This window comes from Sprattus sprattus (genome assembly GCF_963457725.1).
Source record: "Sprattus sprattus genome assembly, chromosome: 9".
Lineage (NCBI taxonomy): Eukaryota > Metazoa > Chordata > Actinopteri > Clupeiformes > Clupeidae > Sprattus > Sprattus sprattus.
In genome coordinates, this window is record NC_137928.1 from 23,214,300 (window position 1) to 23,231,932 (window position 17,633).

At 41.8% G+C, this 17,633-nt stretch overlaps 1 protein-coding gene across 1 annotated transcript; it reads right to left on the reverse strand.

The window, feature by feature from the left end:
- Positions 1-753: 753 nt before the first annotated feature.
- Positions 754-13,392, reverse strand: LOC308370368 (uncharacterized protein; the record flags this gene model as incomplete). Its single annotated transcript, XM_080845022.1, has 15 exons — positions 754-1,652; positions 1,735-1,858; positions 3,700-4,604; positions 4,776-4,899; positions 4,990-5,211; positions 5,430-5,872; positions 6,574-6,937; positions 7,084-7,378; positions 7,520-7,765; positions 9,121-10,015; positions 10,098-10,221; positions 10,904-11,128; positions 11,265-12,080; positions 12,710-12,998; positions 13,175-13,392. 15 exons carry the CDS (start codon positions 13,390-13,392, stop codon positions 754-756), a joined length of 6,189 nt encoding a protein of 2,062 aa, XP_080701148.1.
- Between the last annotated feature and the right edge of the window lie 4,241 nt (positions 13,393-17,633).

Consider the following 17,633-nt stretch of genomic DNA (forward strand, 5'->3'; position numbering starts at 1 on the left):
CCTCAGACAACACAGCCTGGTTTTACAGAAGGGACAGTGATAGCAAAGCAGGGGCTGCCAAGGCCCAACGGTCATCCGACCAGCAGGCCAACCAGCAAACCCAGGGTCATGGCACCATCCTGCAGAGGGGACGGATAAAGGGGCAACCTGACACCCCATTACCTCTTACTTTCCCCCTATGTAAAGGAGGAAACTACGGAATAACAGCCATACCTGCTCCCCAATTCAAAAACCTTCTTAATTCTAGCCTCTCCACTAGTTCAATAAGGATACAGTTTTCCCGATTGGAGCTTCCGTAGTTGTTCACGCCCACGATAATTGCCCATAGTGAAACACTGATAGTTTTTATGTAACGTGTAAGTCTCTGAACAATCCTGCCTGAAAAGCTTTATGTTACCAATTAATGCTAGGAATCTGAGGACATCATTCATGTTTTTGCCTCTGAATTGAGACAAATAAATAGAGTATGTTAATAATTTTACAATGTCTCATTTAAAAAAAGCATGATTAATTGCTCTAAAACTTATAAAAATAGATAGATCAGTCGTTCAATTTAAAGTCATGGATTGAAAAGTGTGTGAAGTCATATTGTCATTTTACTTATAATGTCAACTTCATACCATATTCTCAAGATACATGATTGATGTTAACCACGAAGATGAAAATGCACACCTCTTGATTTCTATTCATATTTTATTTGTAATTTTACTTTATTTCATCAGTTCCTATTACATGTTATTTACAGTGTTTTGGTTACTTTTCTTTTCCCATTAGGTGGTGCTTAGTGTTCTTCTCTGGTCTTACCAAGATAATGTAACACTTTGGTGCAAATAAGCACAATAGTAGGCCAAAACTGGATGCCAAAATGGCAAAAATCTCCACAGCTACAGTGAACTTTCCTGGGGAGCTGACATAGGCTGGGACAAAGGCTAACCAAACTGCACAGAAGATCAACATACTAAAAGTGATGTACTTTGCCTCATTAAAGTTTCCAGGAAGCTTTCGGGCCAAGAAGGCCAGCATAAAACACAAACAAGCCAGCAGTCCAATATATCCCAGAACACACCAGAATGCCAAGTCAGAGCCCACACTACACTCCAGGATAATTTTGGAGCGCTGATACTGGGTGTTTCTAGAAGGAAAAGGGGGAGCAGTGATGAGCCAGGCAGCACAGATTATGACCTGAACCAGAGTGCACGAGAATATGATGACCCTCTGCTGGCTAGGCCCCAGCCACTTCATTATGTTGTTTCCAGGCCGAGTGGCTGTGAAAGCAGCAAGAACTACTAATGTCTTGCCCAGGATGCATGAGATGCAGAGGGAGAATGTGATACTGAAGGCCGTGTGGCGCAGCATGCAGGACCAGGCTGTGGGCTCTCCGATAAACACCAGTGCACACAGGAAACACAGAGTGAGTGAGAGCAGAATAAAGAAACTCAGCTCTGAGTTGTTCACACGGACAATGGGGGTGTTTCTGTGATAAAGAAATACTGCTAGAACAGAAACCGTGAGACAGGCACCTACAATGGCTATCACTGTCAGTGACACTCCCATTGCATCGTGGGAAAGAAACTCAACAACCTTGGGTATGCAGTGTGTTCCAGCAGCATTTGACCAAAAGTCTTCAGGACAGGACATGCAGTCTATTGAATCTTTAGGGAGGAAACAAAGATTGAATTAAAACAATATTGAACAGTTCAGGAGAAATGTGATATACAAGGGTGTGGGCCTCACCTGTCTCATTGCTAATCTTGCCGCTGTCACATGGTATACAGTCAAAGCAGCACAGAGGCTCCCCAGGACGGACAGCCTTCCGGGATCCTGGAGGACAGCTGTCGCTGCACACAGACACCAGAACCTGTTGTAACAGAATACAGGGAATCACACCTTTGCCGACCCTACAATCAGTGTTGTGCAAGTTCACACCTCTCTACTAGTTCAAGGTTCAGTTCATACAAGTAAACATGAATAGTTCACGTTCATAGTTCACCATAGTTCAGTTCATTTCATAGTTTTAAGGTGGAAAGTGAGAATGAAAGACTTCACTTGTTTTTTTAAAGAAAACTGTATCCATCCCTTACCTTAAACTGCATTTAAAATGTATCAATTCCTCTAAGAAATGTTTTTTTTTCTTGGTAATTATTGCTAATTTTTCAGGAGGGCGAACAACACCCCACGCACAGCTAATGACCGACGGACAATACATTATCCCGCTTATTATACGGTTACTTGCCAAAAACGATAGACATTCCTCCAACATACCTCTTTTTAATGATTTAGTTGCCGTTTCATGAGTCCCGTTTAGAAATAAATAGTTCTTCAAGCAAATAGAACTTTTAAGTTTCAGGTGTAGCATAGCAACCCATTATGGTCGGTTCACACTACACGATTTCAGCCCGATTTTGCCCTGATTTCTTCGTTGCTGACAAATTTGCAGGATCGGGCCCGATTTTGAAAAGTCTGCGACGAGGCGAGGTCTTGTAGTGTGACATGCTTGCGACCTGCGAGGTTTTCGTCTGCGACGTTCGAAAACCCCACGACGAAAAGTCTGGCATGTCAGAATTTTTGGGGGAATCGCAATGACGTTTCCATTGTTGACATAGCGTAAACCTAGCATAAACCTCACTCTGGCCTGTATAACGAATGTCCAGCCTGATAAACTGTTATTATTGTAAATGTAGGTTACAAAATGTTGGTTTTAGAGTAGTTTATTTCCAGTCTTACCCGGAAATTGACGTTTGATAGCCTACCTCAAAAGTTTACGTAGGCTATCAAAAGTAGCTAGCTGTTACCTAGGCAATTGGATACAAAGATTCATGATCTTGTAGTGTGGCCAGTCTTCCGACCAAGACGAATCCCGAAGTCGTGGCTCTGTGATCGCATAGTGTGACATGTTAAATCGTGAAGGAATGTTCGACAATCGTGTAGTGTGAACCGGCCATTACTTGCTGACTTCAAATTACCATGAGTCTGTTACGTTAAAATTACCGGACTTCTTGCGGAATGATATGAAAGATGTGAATTAGAAGCACAAAACCCGTTGCCAAGGACAGCGGTCATTATCTTTTCGCAGCGGTCTGTTAGCAGGAATTAACGTATGGAAGAACGTTGGGATGGCCCATTCAAATCAACGGTACTTTTTGGAACATTCTGAAGAGCCGTATAATAACATGAAATAATACACATAATAAATCATAAACATTGAAATTGTAAATAAATGACTACAGCATTAAACACAAAACTGAATTCTGAATATTCTTTTTATTATAAAAAAATATTCAGCTTGGATTTGTACAGTGTTTTATCAATTGCACCCCATAAATCATACCATACAGCACACTTGAGCAAATAAAGATTTAATAAATATTTTGTAGCAAATGTGTTTTATATTTTATAGCAAAGAAAGATATGAATCCATCAATTAAATAATTCATTTTGAGTCATCTTATTATTAGTTGAAAAGTTATGTTATGTAAAATAATCAATGATACTACACATCCAGTCAACTATATGGTGACTATTAAGGCATTAATGCTGCATACTGTGAGTCAATGTGAGTACTCTCACAGTGAATGGGGCCTTTTACAGATACAAAAACATATGCAGTTTGTCTATAGTTCTGTGAGAGAGAGAGAGAGATAGATGGATAGATGGATGGATAGATAGACAAATGGGATTTCATACAATACGTCAGAGGGCCTTTAACTGACCTTTACCCATTACATGCTTCTTGGTATTTTGTTCTGGCCTAAAGACAATTATAAAACACTTTGGGGCAAAAATACATATAATTAACCCAAAACTGGAAGCTAAAATTGCAAATATCTCCACAGCAACGGTAAATTTTCGAGGAGAGCTGACATAAGCTGGTATGAAGGTGATCCAGACTGCACAGAATATCAGCATACTGAATGTGATGAATTTGGCTTCATTGAAGTTATCAGGTAGTTTGCGAGCCAGAAAAGCCAATATGAAACACAAGACAGCAAGAAGTCCAATATAGCCCAATACAGCCCAGAAAGCTCCCACTGAGCCCAGGTCACATTCAAGAATGATTCTTTCCTTGTAATGTGACATGTTTATTACGGGGAATGGGGGTGAGAGCACCAACCACAAAATGCATATCAAAACCTGTACAATAGTGAAAGAGACAACTGTCATCCTTTGCTGTAAAGGCCCAAACCATTTCATGACATTACTGCCTGGAAGAGTAGCTCTGAAAGCCATTAACACCACTAATGTTTTCCCCAGAACACAGGAGATGCAGAGAACAAAGGTGATCCCAAACGCTGTGTGACGCAACATACAGGACCACTCAGAGGGCCGACCAATGAAAGTAAGAGAACACAGGAAACACAGCATTAGTGAGAAGAGTAGAAGAAAGCTCAGCTCAGAATTATTTGCTCGAACAATAGGAGACATCCTGTGTCTGTAGAACACGGTAGTCACAGCAACAGCAATACAAGCTCCTGCAATCGAAAAAACTGCTAATACAATTCCAAGAACCTCGTCCCATGACAGGAACTCAACTGGTTTAGGCAGGCATTCATCCCTCTGGGCATTGGGCCAGTTCTCATCAAGACAGGAGACACAGTCAACTGAATCTGCATTAAATAGAAAAGTGTAGGCTTAAAGCAGTGTGGTGTAAGGTTTGTGTTAAGATCATTGAAATTCGTCAGAACAGTAATTATTTAGACCAAGTAACACAAAGGAATACGACAAAATGTGAGAGATTCAGTGTAGCTGGTTTGTATCCTGTACTACAAATATGGTACCTGTTTCATTGCTGATCTCTCCCTCTCCACATGGTATACAGTCATAGCAGCAGACAGGCTTGCCTTTCTGTACAGCCTTCCTGGTGCCTGGGGGACAGCTCTCACTGCACACAGACACAGGCACCTGGCAAAGCCATATGGCAAGACAGATGACAACTTTGTGTAATAAAATGTAATATACAGAGAGTGACTCAACATCTTTTCAAGCTTCTACCTGTGCTTGTCCTCCCATCCAGGTGATGTTTCTGCTTATGCTGAACTCATGACCTGTGGGTTGTGAAGCATCATAACGGCCCACTGTCACCAACTCCATTACTCCATCTTCAGTGATTTGCCAATTAACAAGTTCATATGTGGCAACAGGGTCCCCATTAGTGTCAAAAGAAACGTGATTTCCATTTATGGTGAAGTTGACCTTTTTCAGTTGCTCAAGAACCTTGAGAGTTAATGGAAGGGCAGAGACATTTTACATCTTCACAAATAGTAATATACATTTTTGTCCTTTTGATGTTATTAATATACACAGTATTTAATTGGTGATGTATCTCTTCAATTGGTATGAAAGATCACTTGAAACCCTACCTTTTGACATCATCATCATTATTATGATTATGATTATTATAGTTGTTAAATTGACTGCAAACAATCTTTTACCTGATCTGACTCCAGGACTATGCTTCTGTTGCACTGAGATAAAGACTCTGGCCTATATCTGCACACAAGGCCATGGATAGCTTGAGCTATGGCATAAGCAGCTTTGTATACCATGTTTGTGATGCGCAGATACGAGGTATCCGTGTATAGAGACAGAATGGCACCTAATTTCTCATTGCCGCTACATGGCTCAACTCCCAAAACTTGACCTGCTTTTGCAGCGTTCAGCGTGCAGCCAAATGCATCTTCCCAGAACTCAGTGAGAAGAGCGGACTTTGACGCTTGAGCAGGTGAGAGGTCCAGAAGGAAGTCTTGTAAACCAGGGATTACAGAACGCTCAATTCCGAAACCAATGGCTCCAGCACAGAGTCCAAATTTAAACATATGTGGGTCTGTTACCCACCCCTCAGCGCCAATCCACTGTAAAGGCTGATTCATGCTTCCTTACGTAAGCGTAAGCGCAAGCGCAAGAGGCCGCGCAAGCCCCTTGCGCGACCCTTGCGCGACTTCTTACGTCTTGCGTGCGTCGGCCCCTTTTTCTAGACTTGCGTCATTTTTTACGTAAGCCCTTACGCGAGCCTCGCAGCCTGCATTCTATCAACGAATGATACGAGATGAGGTTACTAAAATATTCTGCATGTCTACTCAGTTTTACAGTGCTTCCCAAGTAAAGGTTTGAAAATAACTTCAAGCTTCAGACTTTCTGTTAGGGAACCTGTTATCTATCTGCAGAGCAAATGTCAGGCTCATACAAAAACATTAACGTGAATTACTTGATGCTAATACCTAGCGCGGTGTCTATAGGATTTTCCATATACGTTAGCATTAAGCTAACGTATTTTCTACCACAGTTAAACATGCAATACTATGTGATTGTTTTTAGAAAACGAATGTTACGTGATGAGATTACTCAAATGTAGTCTGCATGTCTGCTCAGTTTAACAGTGCTACCCAAGCAAAGGTTTGAAAAGAACTTCAAGCTTCAGACTTTCTGTTAGGGACACAGCTTTCTATCTGCCAGGCAAATGGCAGGCTCATGACAACACGCGCAACATTTGGGAGCATGAACTGCACCGAGTAAATTTTGCGCAACCGTTAACCCCCAACGCTGTAGCATGCAGCCGCCTTAAGTGTGGAGGGGTACGTCGCGATAACTCTTTTAATAAGAAGCGCATGTCACCTGAGGCAACAAAAGCCACGATAACTCGTGCGGTAGCACTGCGTATCACTTCTGCCACTCTTTCTAACTTGCTACGAGGATTTGTCCTGTAGTAAGCCACGGAATATTCAACACAGATTCCTTCCGTTTTTGCAGCTCTCAGGAATGATGCCATTCCGTTGTTCCCATAGTCAGAATCGCTACGAACAGCTCCAATCCATGTCCAGCCGAAATGTTTGACTAATCGTGCAAGTGCAGCTGCTTGGTAGTGGTCGCTTGGTATAGTCCTGAAGAATGTAGGATGCTGCGTCTTATCGCTCAGGCAGGCACATGTCGCAAAGTGGCTCACCTGTAAGAGTATAAAATAGAATATAGACATCTGGAAATGGACAGCTATCGGTAATACACCGTAAAGCCAGCATGTAGGATATATTTTTGAAAGACAAACATAAGGCCTACATAATTATGCTGTTGACACAATTACATTGAACGCACCATTGGAATTCCAAAAAGACCTAGAATTCTGGACATGCCAATTGACGGTGTTGAGCCAGACTCTCCCACAACAGCTACAACGTCAGCTGTCTTGGGGCAAGAGTTACTCATTGAAATATTAGGGGTTTGCCCGTTAGCAAACTGAAACGCGAGTTTCAAAGCTACAGGCACAGCTGCACAAGAGTCGTGTATTTCATACCCCAGCGTAATATTTGGCAGAATATCTGATCTATTGTTAATTTCCTGTATGGCAAATTCCATAGCGCGAGCAAATCGAAGTTCCCGAATGTCCATGCTGTTAAAAAGTAGAGGTTAATAAAGTAGTTAATAATAAACGTTAATATGATTTTCAGTTGTAAACAAAAATGCATAATAAACATTATTCATTTTTTTTTTTTTTTTTACTTATAGCTAAACCCTTCCCATAGTAACTGACCTCCCACTGCATTTCATAGGCTCTGGCATACTAGTATAGTTGTGCTTTATAGTATCCATATAATTATGGATGGAAAAAATTCCCCCAATCACAAAATCTCCATCCTTAGAAAATGCATGGGGCTTGGTAGCTCCTTGCAGCCTGCAACTAACTGAACTCATGTCAGACTCCACACGTTTAAGTACCGTACCCCACAGGGCAACGAGGAGGGTGAGAGAGATACCCCGAGTGATCCACATCACTAGGCTTACATATACTGACAGATGAGAGCTATCCGTTACAGGATTAAATACCTTTGTCCTTAATGCTTCCTCCCTCTAGTGTTCTTAGCTGAAGCTAAATAAGGAATTGGGGGTTGGGTCAGTCTCACCTGGTTTCATTGTAAGTATGGCTTTTGATGACATCAATTGTGTGTGGAATTAAAAATAATTATGATTATTGAATTATCTGACACTTCTATAAACCATTCAAAACATTTTCTGTACTTCACATTGGATCTCTGTCAGTGACAACTAATGATTTGTCTGCAGGCCTCTCCACCTGGTTTATGGATGAATACCCTTTAATCATATGACATTAAGATGTGTTGCTCCTACAACCCTATCTGAGTAGAAGTATGCAAAAATGAAATTTGTTATTGTACTTTTTATTTTAAAAATATTTATTTTTGGGCTTTTTGCCCTAATCAGACAGGACAAAAAGAGAGACAGGAAATTAGTTGGAGAGAGATTGGAATCGGGAATTGACCAGCTAGATGAATTTGAAAATTTTCAATGTAATTTTCAGAAATCAGGATGATGAGGCCTTAAACCTCTGCTTGCCACTCAGACAAGTGCCACCCCTCCCTCAGACAACACAGCCTGGTTTTACAGAAGGGACAGTGATAGCAAAGCAGGGGCTGCCAAGGCCCAACGGTCATCCGACCAGCAGGCCAACCAGCAAACCCAGGGTCATGGCACCATCCTGCAGAGGGGACGGATAAAGGGGCAACCTGACACCCCATTACCTCTTACTTTCCCCCTATGTAAAGGAGGAAACTACGGAATAACAGCCATACCTGCTCCCCAATTCAAAAACCTTCTTAATTCTAGCCTCTCCACTAGTTCAATAAGGATATAGTTTTCCCGATTGGAGCTTCCGTAGTTGTTCACGCCCACGATAATTGCCCATAGTGAAACACTGATAGTTTTTATGTAACGTGTAAGTCTCTGAACAATCCTGCCTGAAAAGCTTTATGTTACCAATTAATGCTAGGAATCTGAGGACATCATTCATGTTTTTGCCTCTGAATTGAGACAAATAAATAGAGTATGTTAATAATTTTACAATGTCTCATTTAAAAAAAGCATGATTAATTGCTCTAAAACTTATAAAAATAGATAGATCAGTCGTTCAATTTAAAGTCATGGATTGAAAAGTGTGTGAAGTCATATTGTCATTTTACTTATAATGTCAACTTCATACCATATTCTCAAGATACATGATTGATGTTAACCACGAAGATGAAAATGCACACCTCTTGATTTCTATTCATATTTTATTTGTAATTTTACTTTATTTCATCAGTTCCTATTACATGTTATTTACAGTGTTTTGGTTACTTTTCTTTTCCCATTAGGTGGTGCTTAGTGTTCTTCTCTGGTCTTACCAAGATAATGTAACACTTTGGTGCAAATAAGCACAATAGTAGGCCAAAACTGGATGCCAAAATGGCAAAAATCTCCACAGCTACAGTGAACTTTCCTGGGGAGCTGACATAGGCTGGGACAAAGGCTAACCAAACTGCACAGAAGATCAACATACTAAAAGTGATGTACTTTGCCTCATTAAAGTTTCCAGGAAGCTTTCGGGCCAAGAAGGCCAGCATAAAACACAAACAAGCCAGCAGTCCAATATATCCCAGAACACACCAGAATGCCAAGTCAGAGCCCACACTACACTCCAGGATAATTTTGGAGCGCTGATACTGGGTGTTTCTAGAAGGAAAAGGGGGAGCAGTGATGAGCCAGGCAGCACAGATTATGACCTGAACCAGAGTGCACGAGAATATGATGACCCTCTGCTGGCTAGGCCCCAGCCACTTCATTATGTTGTTTCCAGGCCGAGTGGCTGTGAAAGCAGCAAGAACTACTAATGTCTTGCCCAGGATGCATGAGATGCAGAGGGAGAATGTGATACTGAAGGCCGTGTGGCGCAGCATGCAGGACCAGGCTGTGGGCTCTCCGATAAACACCAGTGCACACAGGAAACACAGAGTGAGTGAGAGCAGAATAAAGAAACTCAGCTCTGAGTTGTTCACACGGACAATGGGGGTGTTTCTGTGATAAAGAAATACTGCTAGAACAGAAACCGTGAGACAGGCACCTACAATGGCTATCACTGTCAGTGACACTCCCATTGCATCGTGGGAAAGAAACTCAACAACCTTGGGTATGCAGTGTGTTCCAGCAGCATTTGACCAAAAGTCTTCAGGACAGGACATGCAGTCTATTGAATCTTTAGGGAGGAAACAAAGATTGAATTAAAACAATATTGAACAGTTCAGGAGAAATGTGATATACAAGGGTGTGGGCCTCACCTGTCTCATTGCTAATCTTGCCGCTGTCACATGGTATACAGTCAAAGCAGCACAGAGGCTCCCCAGGACGGACAGCCTTCCGGGATCCTGGAGGACAGCTGTCGCTGCACACAGACACCAGCACCTGTTGTAACAGAATACAGGGAATCACACCTTTGCCGACCCTACAATCAGTGTTGTGCAAGTTCACACCTCTCTACTAGTTCAAGGTTCAGTTCATACAAGTAAACATGAATAGTTCACGTTCATAGTTCACCATAGTTCAGTTCATTTCATAGTTTTAAGGTGGAAAGTGAGAATGAAAGACTTCACTTGTTTTTTTAAAGAAAACTGTATCCATCCCTTACCTTAAACTGCACTTCAAATGTATCAATTCTTTCTTGGTAATTATTGCTAATTTTTCAGGAGGACATAATTTGCCCATTTGTTTGGTATACATGTGTGTTGATTCATGGGTAACGTAGTGCGAAGTCGAGTTAGTTGGTTTAGGTTAGGCTACGTCACGGAAATCATAAGGGTACTGAGCAACGACATGGTGCAAGCATTTGATTTAGACAGCCTCTCATCAGGAGAAGGAAAACATTTCGTAACGTTTTAGCTTGACCTCATGCAGTGATATTCTGAATCTGTTGGATGGTTTGCCTGTCCTTTGCATGGTTAGTTTACTTCACAATCTCAGATTTCTTGGCCCAACTTTGCGCAGGCATTTACTCATTTCATTTCTGTTTCACTCACCTCCACTTCACCCTAAAGAACTTCAAAAGATGGCATCTCATGTATTTAAATACACACTGTGAGCAGCTTGCCTTGCTGCGATGATCAGTCCACATGATCATTGTGTCCTGTATGAGTAGCTCTTTCCCAGCTTCGTTTGCACCATCAAACAATCCAACATTGATAAACTCAATATTCCCCTCATGCCCTCTCTGCCAGTTAATAAGGTCGTATGATGGAATCGAGTCCCCTTTCTCATCAAAGTTTACTTCTTCTCCTGATATGGTGAAGGATACATCTTGAAGGTAGTGCTGGAGCTTTACATTGTTACAAAAAAAGAAGGGCACACAGGAACACACATGTAACATGTAATATATGTAACTGTATCTTGGAAAAGAAAAAAATTAAAAACAGGACATAAATGAAAATCACTTGGTCAACAATAATTTATACCTGCCATGGATAGGTGTTGTTGATGTCTGCACATGAGGAGTTTTTGAATGGTCCTTGTCCAGTTACACAGTGCATGAGATTGTGCAGGGAATGCGCAATAGCATATACACCTTTGTACACATTATAGGAAATGCGAGGGCTTGAGGTGTTCATGTAGGCAGAGTGCTGTTCCTTCAGAATCTCATGCCCTGTGCAGAGGGGCAGTTGGGTATTTCTAGCTGCTGCAGGGGGAGAACAGCCATAGAGAGTCTCCCATAGCTCCTGTACAAGAGGATTAGAGGGGTAATGCCATGGGTCCACTGTCATCAGGTAATCTCTGAGTGCTGGAATCTGGCCTTGTCGTATCCCAAAGCCAATAGTGCCTCCCAGGAAAGGGTAGTACTCACTCCCTGTGAACACAGAGGCAGTCACCCATGCTTCACTTGCAATCCACTGGATCCCAGTGACACTCTGTTCCATGTAGTCACTCAGGAACGGGGTGAGCTCACCCTCAGCAGAGAAGACCACCACCACCCGAGCGCTTGAGGTCCTCATGACATTGATGATTTCTAGTGCTCTCTGCCTGTCATACAGCAGGGGAATCATCTCCTGGTAGGCCACACAAACACCTGTGCCTGTCAGCTCTCTCAGGAGGCCCTGAAGGGCAAAGCGGCCATACGCGTGGTCCCCTCGCACCACTCCCACCCATGTCCAGTTGAAGTGCTGCAGAAGCTGGGCTATGGCTTTTACCTGGTAGTCATCACTGGGAATTACTCTGAAGAAAGTGGGGAACTCCTTTCTGTCACTGAGACAGGCACAAGAGGAGAAGTAGCTGATCTAAAAGAGAGACAAGTTGATACATTACGTTGTTTCAGTCATAACACAAGTTACAAGTTACAAGTCTTTTATTGTCAGATGCACAGAATAACACAGGGTCAGACTGGGCACTGAAATTCTTAAGACAAGGCACCGCACAACAACCTACCATACCATAACATAGTATAACGTAACATGACATATACTCTGTACAAGTACTCTGAACATAATTTACACATGTTAAACATATAATAACCTAAACATATAATAATTACATGTAATAACCCTACTTAATATACAAGATAAATATACAATACAGTATGCTAAACCTATAATACACATATTAACCTATGCTAGCCTAGTAAACCTATCCTAACCTACAGGCAAATCCAGTGTGGGAGTTACAGGTAGTGCAATATTACTGATACAATATTACTGATAGTGCAAACAGTAGGTTGAAAGTGACAGTGTTTGTAAAGTGACGAGTGCGAAAGTGGCGATAGTGTATCAATGTTCATTTTGAAGCCTGATAACGCAATGCACACTGTAGTTCATTTTAGAATCTGAAGTGAATTGGTGTTAGATTTCTTTGCATAACACTGACACATTGTTTTCACATCTTCACAAAGTAAAAATAGCTGAATCTTTACCATTGGTATTCTAAAAGGTTGCAGAATCCTGGACACCACTATTGATTGAGCAGACCCTGACTCTCCGATGACGGCTATTAATGGAGCAGCCTCAGAGCACAGTGGGCTACTGACCTCACTGGGTCCATTTAGGATGGCCAGAGCTGCCCGCTGGCCAGTTAAAGGGTAAGCACAGGAGTCAAAAATCTTATAACCCAGAGTGTGGTTTGGTAGTAAGTCTTTGCTGTTGTTGATCTCCTCCACAGCCAGCCTCATAGTTAAGGCCCAGCGGAAGGCACGTGGGTCAAACCTGCATACAGTGGGAAAAGTTATGGATTATGGATCTCTGTTGCAGTACAAAAAATGTATAGATGCTAGTAGTGGACCAGGTCCAGCCATTGTATCACTGAAAAACAAAATATATTAAAACATGACTATTTACAAACTTGTATGTTTTACAAATTAGAATATTTTACTCTCACTCACCCATTACACTGTACTGGTGCCGGTTTATAGGTACAGTTTAGGTCAGGCATCTCCATATTGTAGTGTAAAGGAAATATGCCTCCAATAATGAAATCTCCTTCAGCTCTGAAGCCTGCCTCAAAATGTGCTTGCAGAGTACATGGTGTGGCCAGTGCCAAGGCGGGAATTAGAAGGACGGAGAGATGGTGAACCAAGGAGCGTAGGAGATGGGGAGTCATCCTCCGTCAGCACTGGTTGCGATCCTGAAATAGGAAGGGAGACATGAGTGCTGTTTTATAACCACGGTATACAGCACAGCTGTCCACATTTCAGTTCAACTGGGACATTCTTGCTTTGACCAAAATGACATCACCCAAGCTACAACCCCCAAGGCCCTTTGATATTCGAATAACAAACTCTACAAAAGTCATACACCTGGATGGGTAAATCAAAGTAATAAAGTATCTTTGTTTTTATATAGTTCTGAACCTTTATGAACCCTTTAAAGGCACTCATTCTTAATTTACATTGTTTTCAGCAAGTCTTTTCAGTGATGAGTACACAGTATCAATTTTTCCTGATCTGAAATTTGTATCCCATACTCTGGTCACATCTGCTCTTGAGGAATTGGTCAGGTTGGATACACCTTTACTTATCCTTAGTTAACACAGCCTATTTTGGTAGTCATTATTATTATATATATACATATATTTCCATAGCAATAAATAAAGTAAATGTAGAAGTCTCTCTATATTTTCATACATTTTAATGTACAGATTCTTTATAGTGTAATACACTTTCTGCACTTTCAGCTAGAGAAATGATGGAACTTAGCTAGAAGGACCAGCAGAGGACACTGTTACAACACATTTACTCATCTCATGGTTAAACTACATGTTCATCTTCACAGAGTTATCCTGGAGAAGCAAGACTGAGTGAAAATCCACCCTGTGATGATTTCCCAAACCCCTTTACTACTTTTCAATTAAGTGTTTTTCTCTGGTTTTGCCCAAGACAATGTAAAATTGTGCACCTTAGCACATTAGAAGGCATGAGCATGTGATACTGAAGGCCCTGTGGTGCAGCATGCAGGTCTAGACTGTGGGCTCTCCGATAAACACCAGAAAACCTAGAGTGAGTGACATCTCTAACTCAGCTCTGAATTGTTCACATGGACTATGAGGGTTTTACTATGATAGATGAATACTACTACAACAGAAACCCGGAAACAGGCACCTACAATGGAAACAAAGATTGAATTAAAACAATATTGAACAGTTCGGGAGAAATGTGATGGGTGTGGGCCACACCTGTCTCATTGCTAATCTTGCCGCTGTCACATGGTACAAAGTCAAAGCAGCACAGAGGCCCTGAAACAATAGCCTGGTGACACCAGCCTACGTATTTCTGCCTGAATTGATTTCAAGCTCATACTCAGTCTGGCCCAACCCCGTTGACAATCGTCTCAAGGACTCAAAATCCAACCGCACCAATCAGCGAACAGTTCAGAGCTGTGATGCAAAACTCGCCTTGGAGGAAAAGACACAAAAAGCTATCGGAAAAGTTGTCTCAACTCTCGAGAACATCAGAAAATTAAAAGGAGAACAAGAGTATTGTCTTGTAAGTTTTATGATTGGAAAGGACGTCGTAGCTCTTCTCCCAACTGGCTTTGGGAAGAGTTTAATCTACCGAATGCTTACCAAACGTTGCTGATTGGTTAAGGGAACTCCAATGATTTTAAACCTCAAGCTAAGCACCCGCCCATCTCGGAAACGAAAATGCATTGGGTTTTGCCAGACTGAAAGACGGAATGAAATGGAGTCACAGGCTGGTAATGGCCAGGCTACTGAAACAATGCCTCCCCATTGCAAATCATACATTTATAAGTCTACTCCTTCCTGATGACCAAAATGCTCAGCTAAACAAGCATTTAGCCATTTAGCTGACGCTTTTGTCCAAAGCGATGTACAAGGGAGAGAGCAGTCAAGCTACGAGCAATAGAGACCTAGTGTAAATAAATACTACTTTACATAAGAAATAGAAAAAAGAAGTGCAATAATGTAACTGCTGTCATTGTAACTTAAGAAGCTTTTGAAGACCCAACTCTTCAGAGAGCACCTCCCTTCCTAACTTGCACTTCGACTAGTACTTAAAGGTAGAGAGGGACGCCCCTGCTACGGTAGTGCTAGACAGTTCAAAGTGAAGCAAGCTGTTCTACAGAAATTTGAGATCAACACAGAGACCTATCGCCAGTTTCCGCTCCAAGACTATCCTGGAGGGAGAGACTGCGAAGGAGCTCCACAATCGGCTCAAAGACCTCCTAGAGAAGTGGCTGGATCCAGAGATGAAATCCAAAGACCAGATCTGTGACCAGCTTGTATTGGAGCAGTTCCTGGGGATGTTGAACCAGGAGCTACAGGTATGGGTGAGGGAACGCACCCCGCACTCCTCGGCTGAAGCGGCGGAACTGGTGGAGACCTTTGTGGCCGCCAGACAGTCCAGGGTACTGTTCGGCAACGCTCGCTAAGCGGTTAAGCGAGCTAGATTCCAGCCTAAAAAAAGAGAACGCCCCTTTATCGGGTTCGGCGAAGCAACTTCTGATAAATTACCATAGTAACATATCACTTAGCACCAGTGTTGTGAACGTTACTTTAAAAAAGTAATTAGTTATAGTTACTCACTACTTGTTCCAAAAAGTAACTGAGTTAGTAACTGAATTACTTTATTATAAAAGTAACTAATTACCTGGGAAGTAACTATTTGTGTGTTAAAAAAAGTTGCTATATGTCAAAGAATTTGGATTTTTCTGAGCAGTTTTCACAAGTCAGCTGAAATGAGTAGAACAGACAGGTACTTGAACATAACCTAAGATATTTATTGCACACACAAAAGTAAACAGTTAAACAATATAAAGTGTGTTTACAGTAACTCTAGTAAATTAAATAAATCAAACTCTCACAACCTGAGACAATTTGTCAAGTAAACAACCAGTATTTTTTTCAATACAAAAGTAAGCATTTGAACAACATAAAGTGTCTTTAACTATGTGCATATTAAATCAATCAAACCCTAACAACCTGAGACAAATGTCTGGCTACTGTATTTCAAGTATTTTCTTCATACCCATGTAGCCTAATCATCCTACCCTTCAAACCAATGATTGTATCTAAGAAGCAGCAGCATTTCAAACCTCTTGTCTGAATAATATAAATTATATAATGGCTCGGAATGAATCATCCTCCACCGTCAATAACGGCAACACATTTTTGACCACGTACCTGCCTATCATACGGTTGACTTCAGCCTGTGTCATAGCTTTTTGCTGTGGGGCAGAAAAATCTAGCTTTGGCTGCTTTAACTTTGCTCCGTATCCTCCCTGGCTTGTGGATGGCGAGCTATCTGTGGCGGTATCTTTGCTTTTGGCCACTAGCTTTGTCGATGCGTGTTTTGTTGCTAGATGCTTCGTTAAATTTGAGTTGCTAACAACGGATGTCGACAAAGTCTTCCCTCCCAGACATAGTGTACACTTTACATGCACGTTCTTGCCTTTTTCCTCGATGAATTGGAAATAGTGCTTATATTTCCACCTTGAAAATGCCAACTTTTCATTGGATTGCTCCGGGCTCGCCATCTCGGCTGCTTCTTCAAATCTGTTTGGTGTGTGTGTGTGTGTGTGTGTGGTGCGAGCAGCGCGTGGCCTGGCTTGTGTGTGAAAACACTGGCTCCGATTGGCTACCATGATGACATGACTCTGCTTGTAGCCTATCATATTCGCTTATAACCATGCGGTCTCCTCTCTAGCAGTTTGTGTAAAGCCAGGAGTGCGTTCAGATTACGCAATGTATTCAATCAATTCACAGTAACGCACCGCATTTAACGTTCGGTAACGATAACGGCGTTGTAACGACGGAAAAAGTAATTAGTTAGATTACCCCGTTACTGGAAAAATAACGGAGTTACCTAACGCCGTTATTTTGAACGGCGTTATTCCCAACACTGCTTAGCACTAACCTGCTCCAGGGCAGGCTAAACAAAGTTTAGCTGGGTAAACTTGCCACACCCATGCCAAAAGGAGGGATCCCATTGACAAGGAGTCATATTATAGTTTGATTAGCGTAGGAAGAGTTCTTTGCGATCGTCAAGATCCATTTTTCCATCATGATGAGTTATTGTATGAGCGCTACCGATCCACCCGACAAGAAATAACTAATTTAAAAGACCTTCTCGAGTAATGTATTGCAAAGCCAGTCGAACATTGAATGTCTTCACTTTTTTGCCAGTGGTAGCCTTCATTTTTGTAATGTCGGCGAGGCGGAGAACAAAGCACTCATAATTATATGACAGTGGTATTAGTATAGTTGAGACATGGGGACAGTTGATACACCCGAAATGAATTGCATGCGCAGCAATCCTGAGACGTGGTCAGGGCTGGACTGGGGACATTTTTCAGGCCGGGCATTTTTAACCAAGAGCAGGCCAC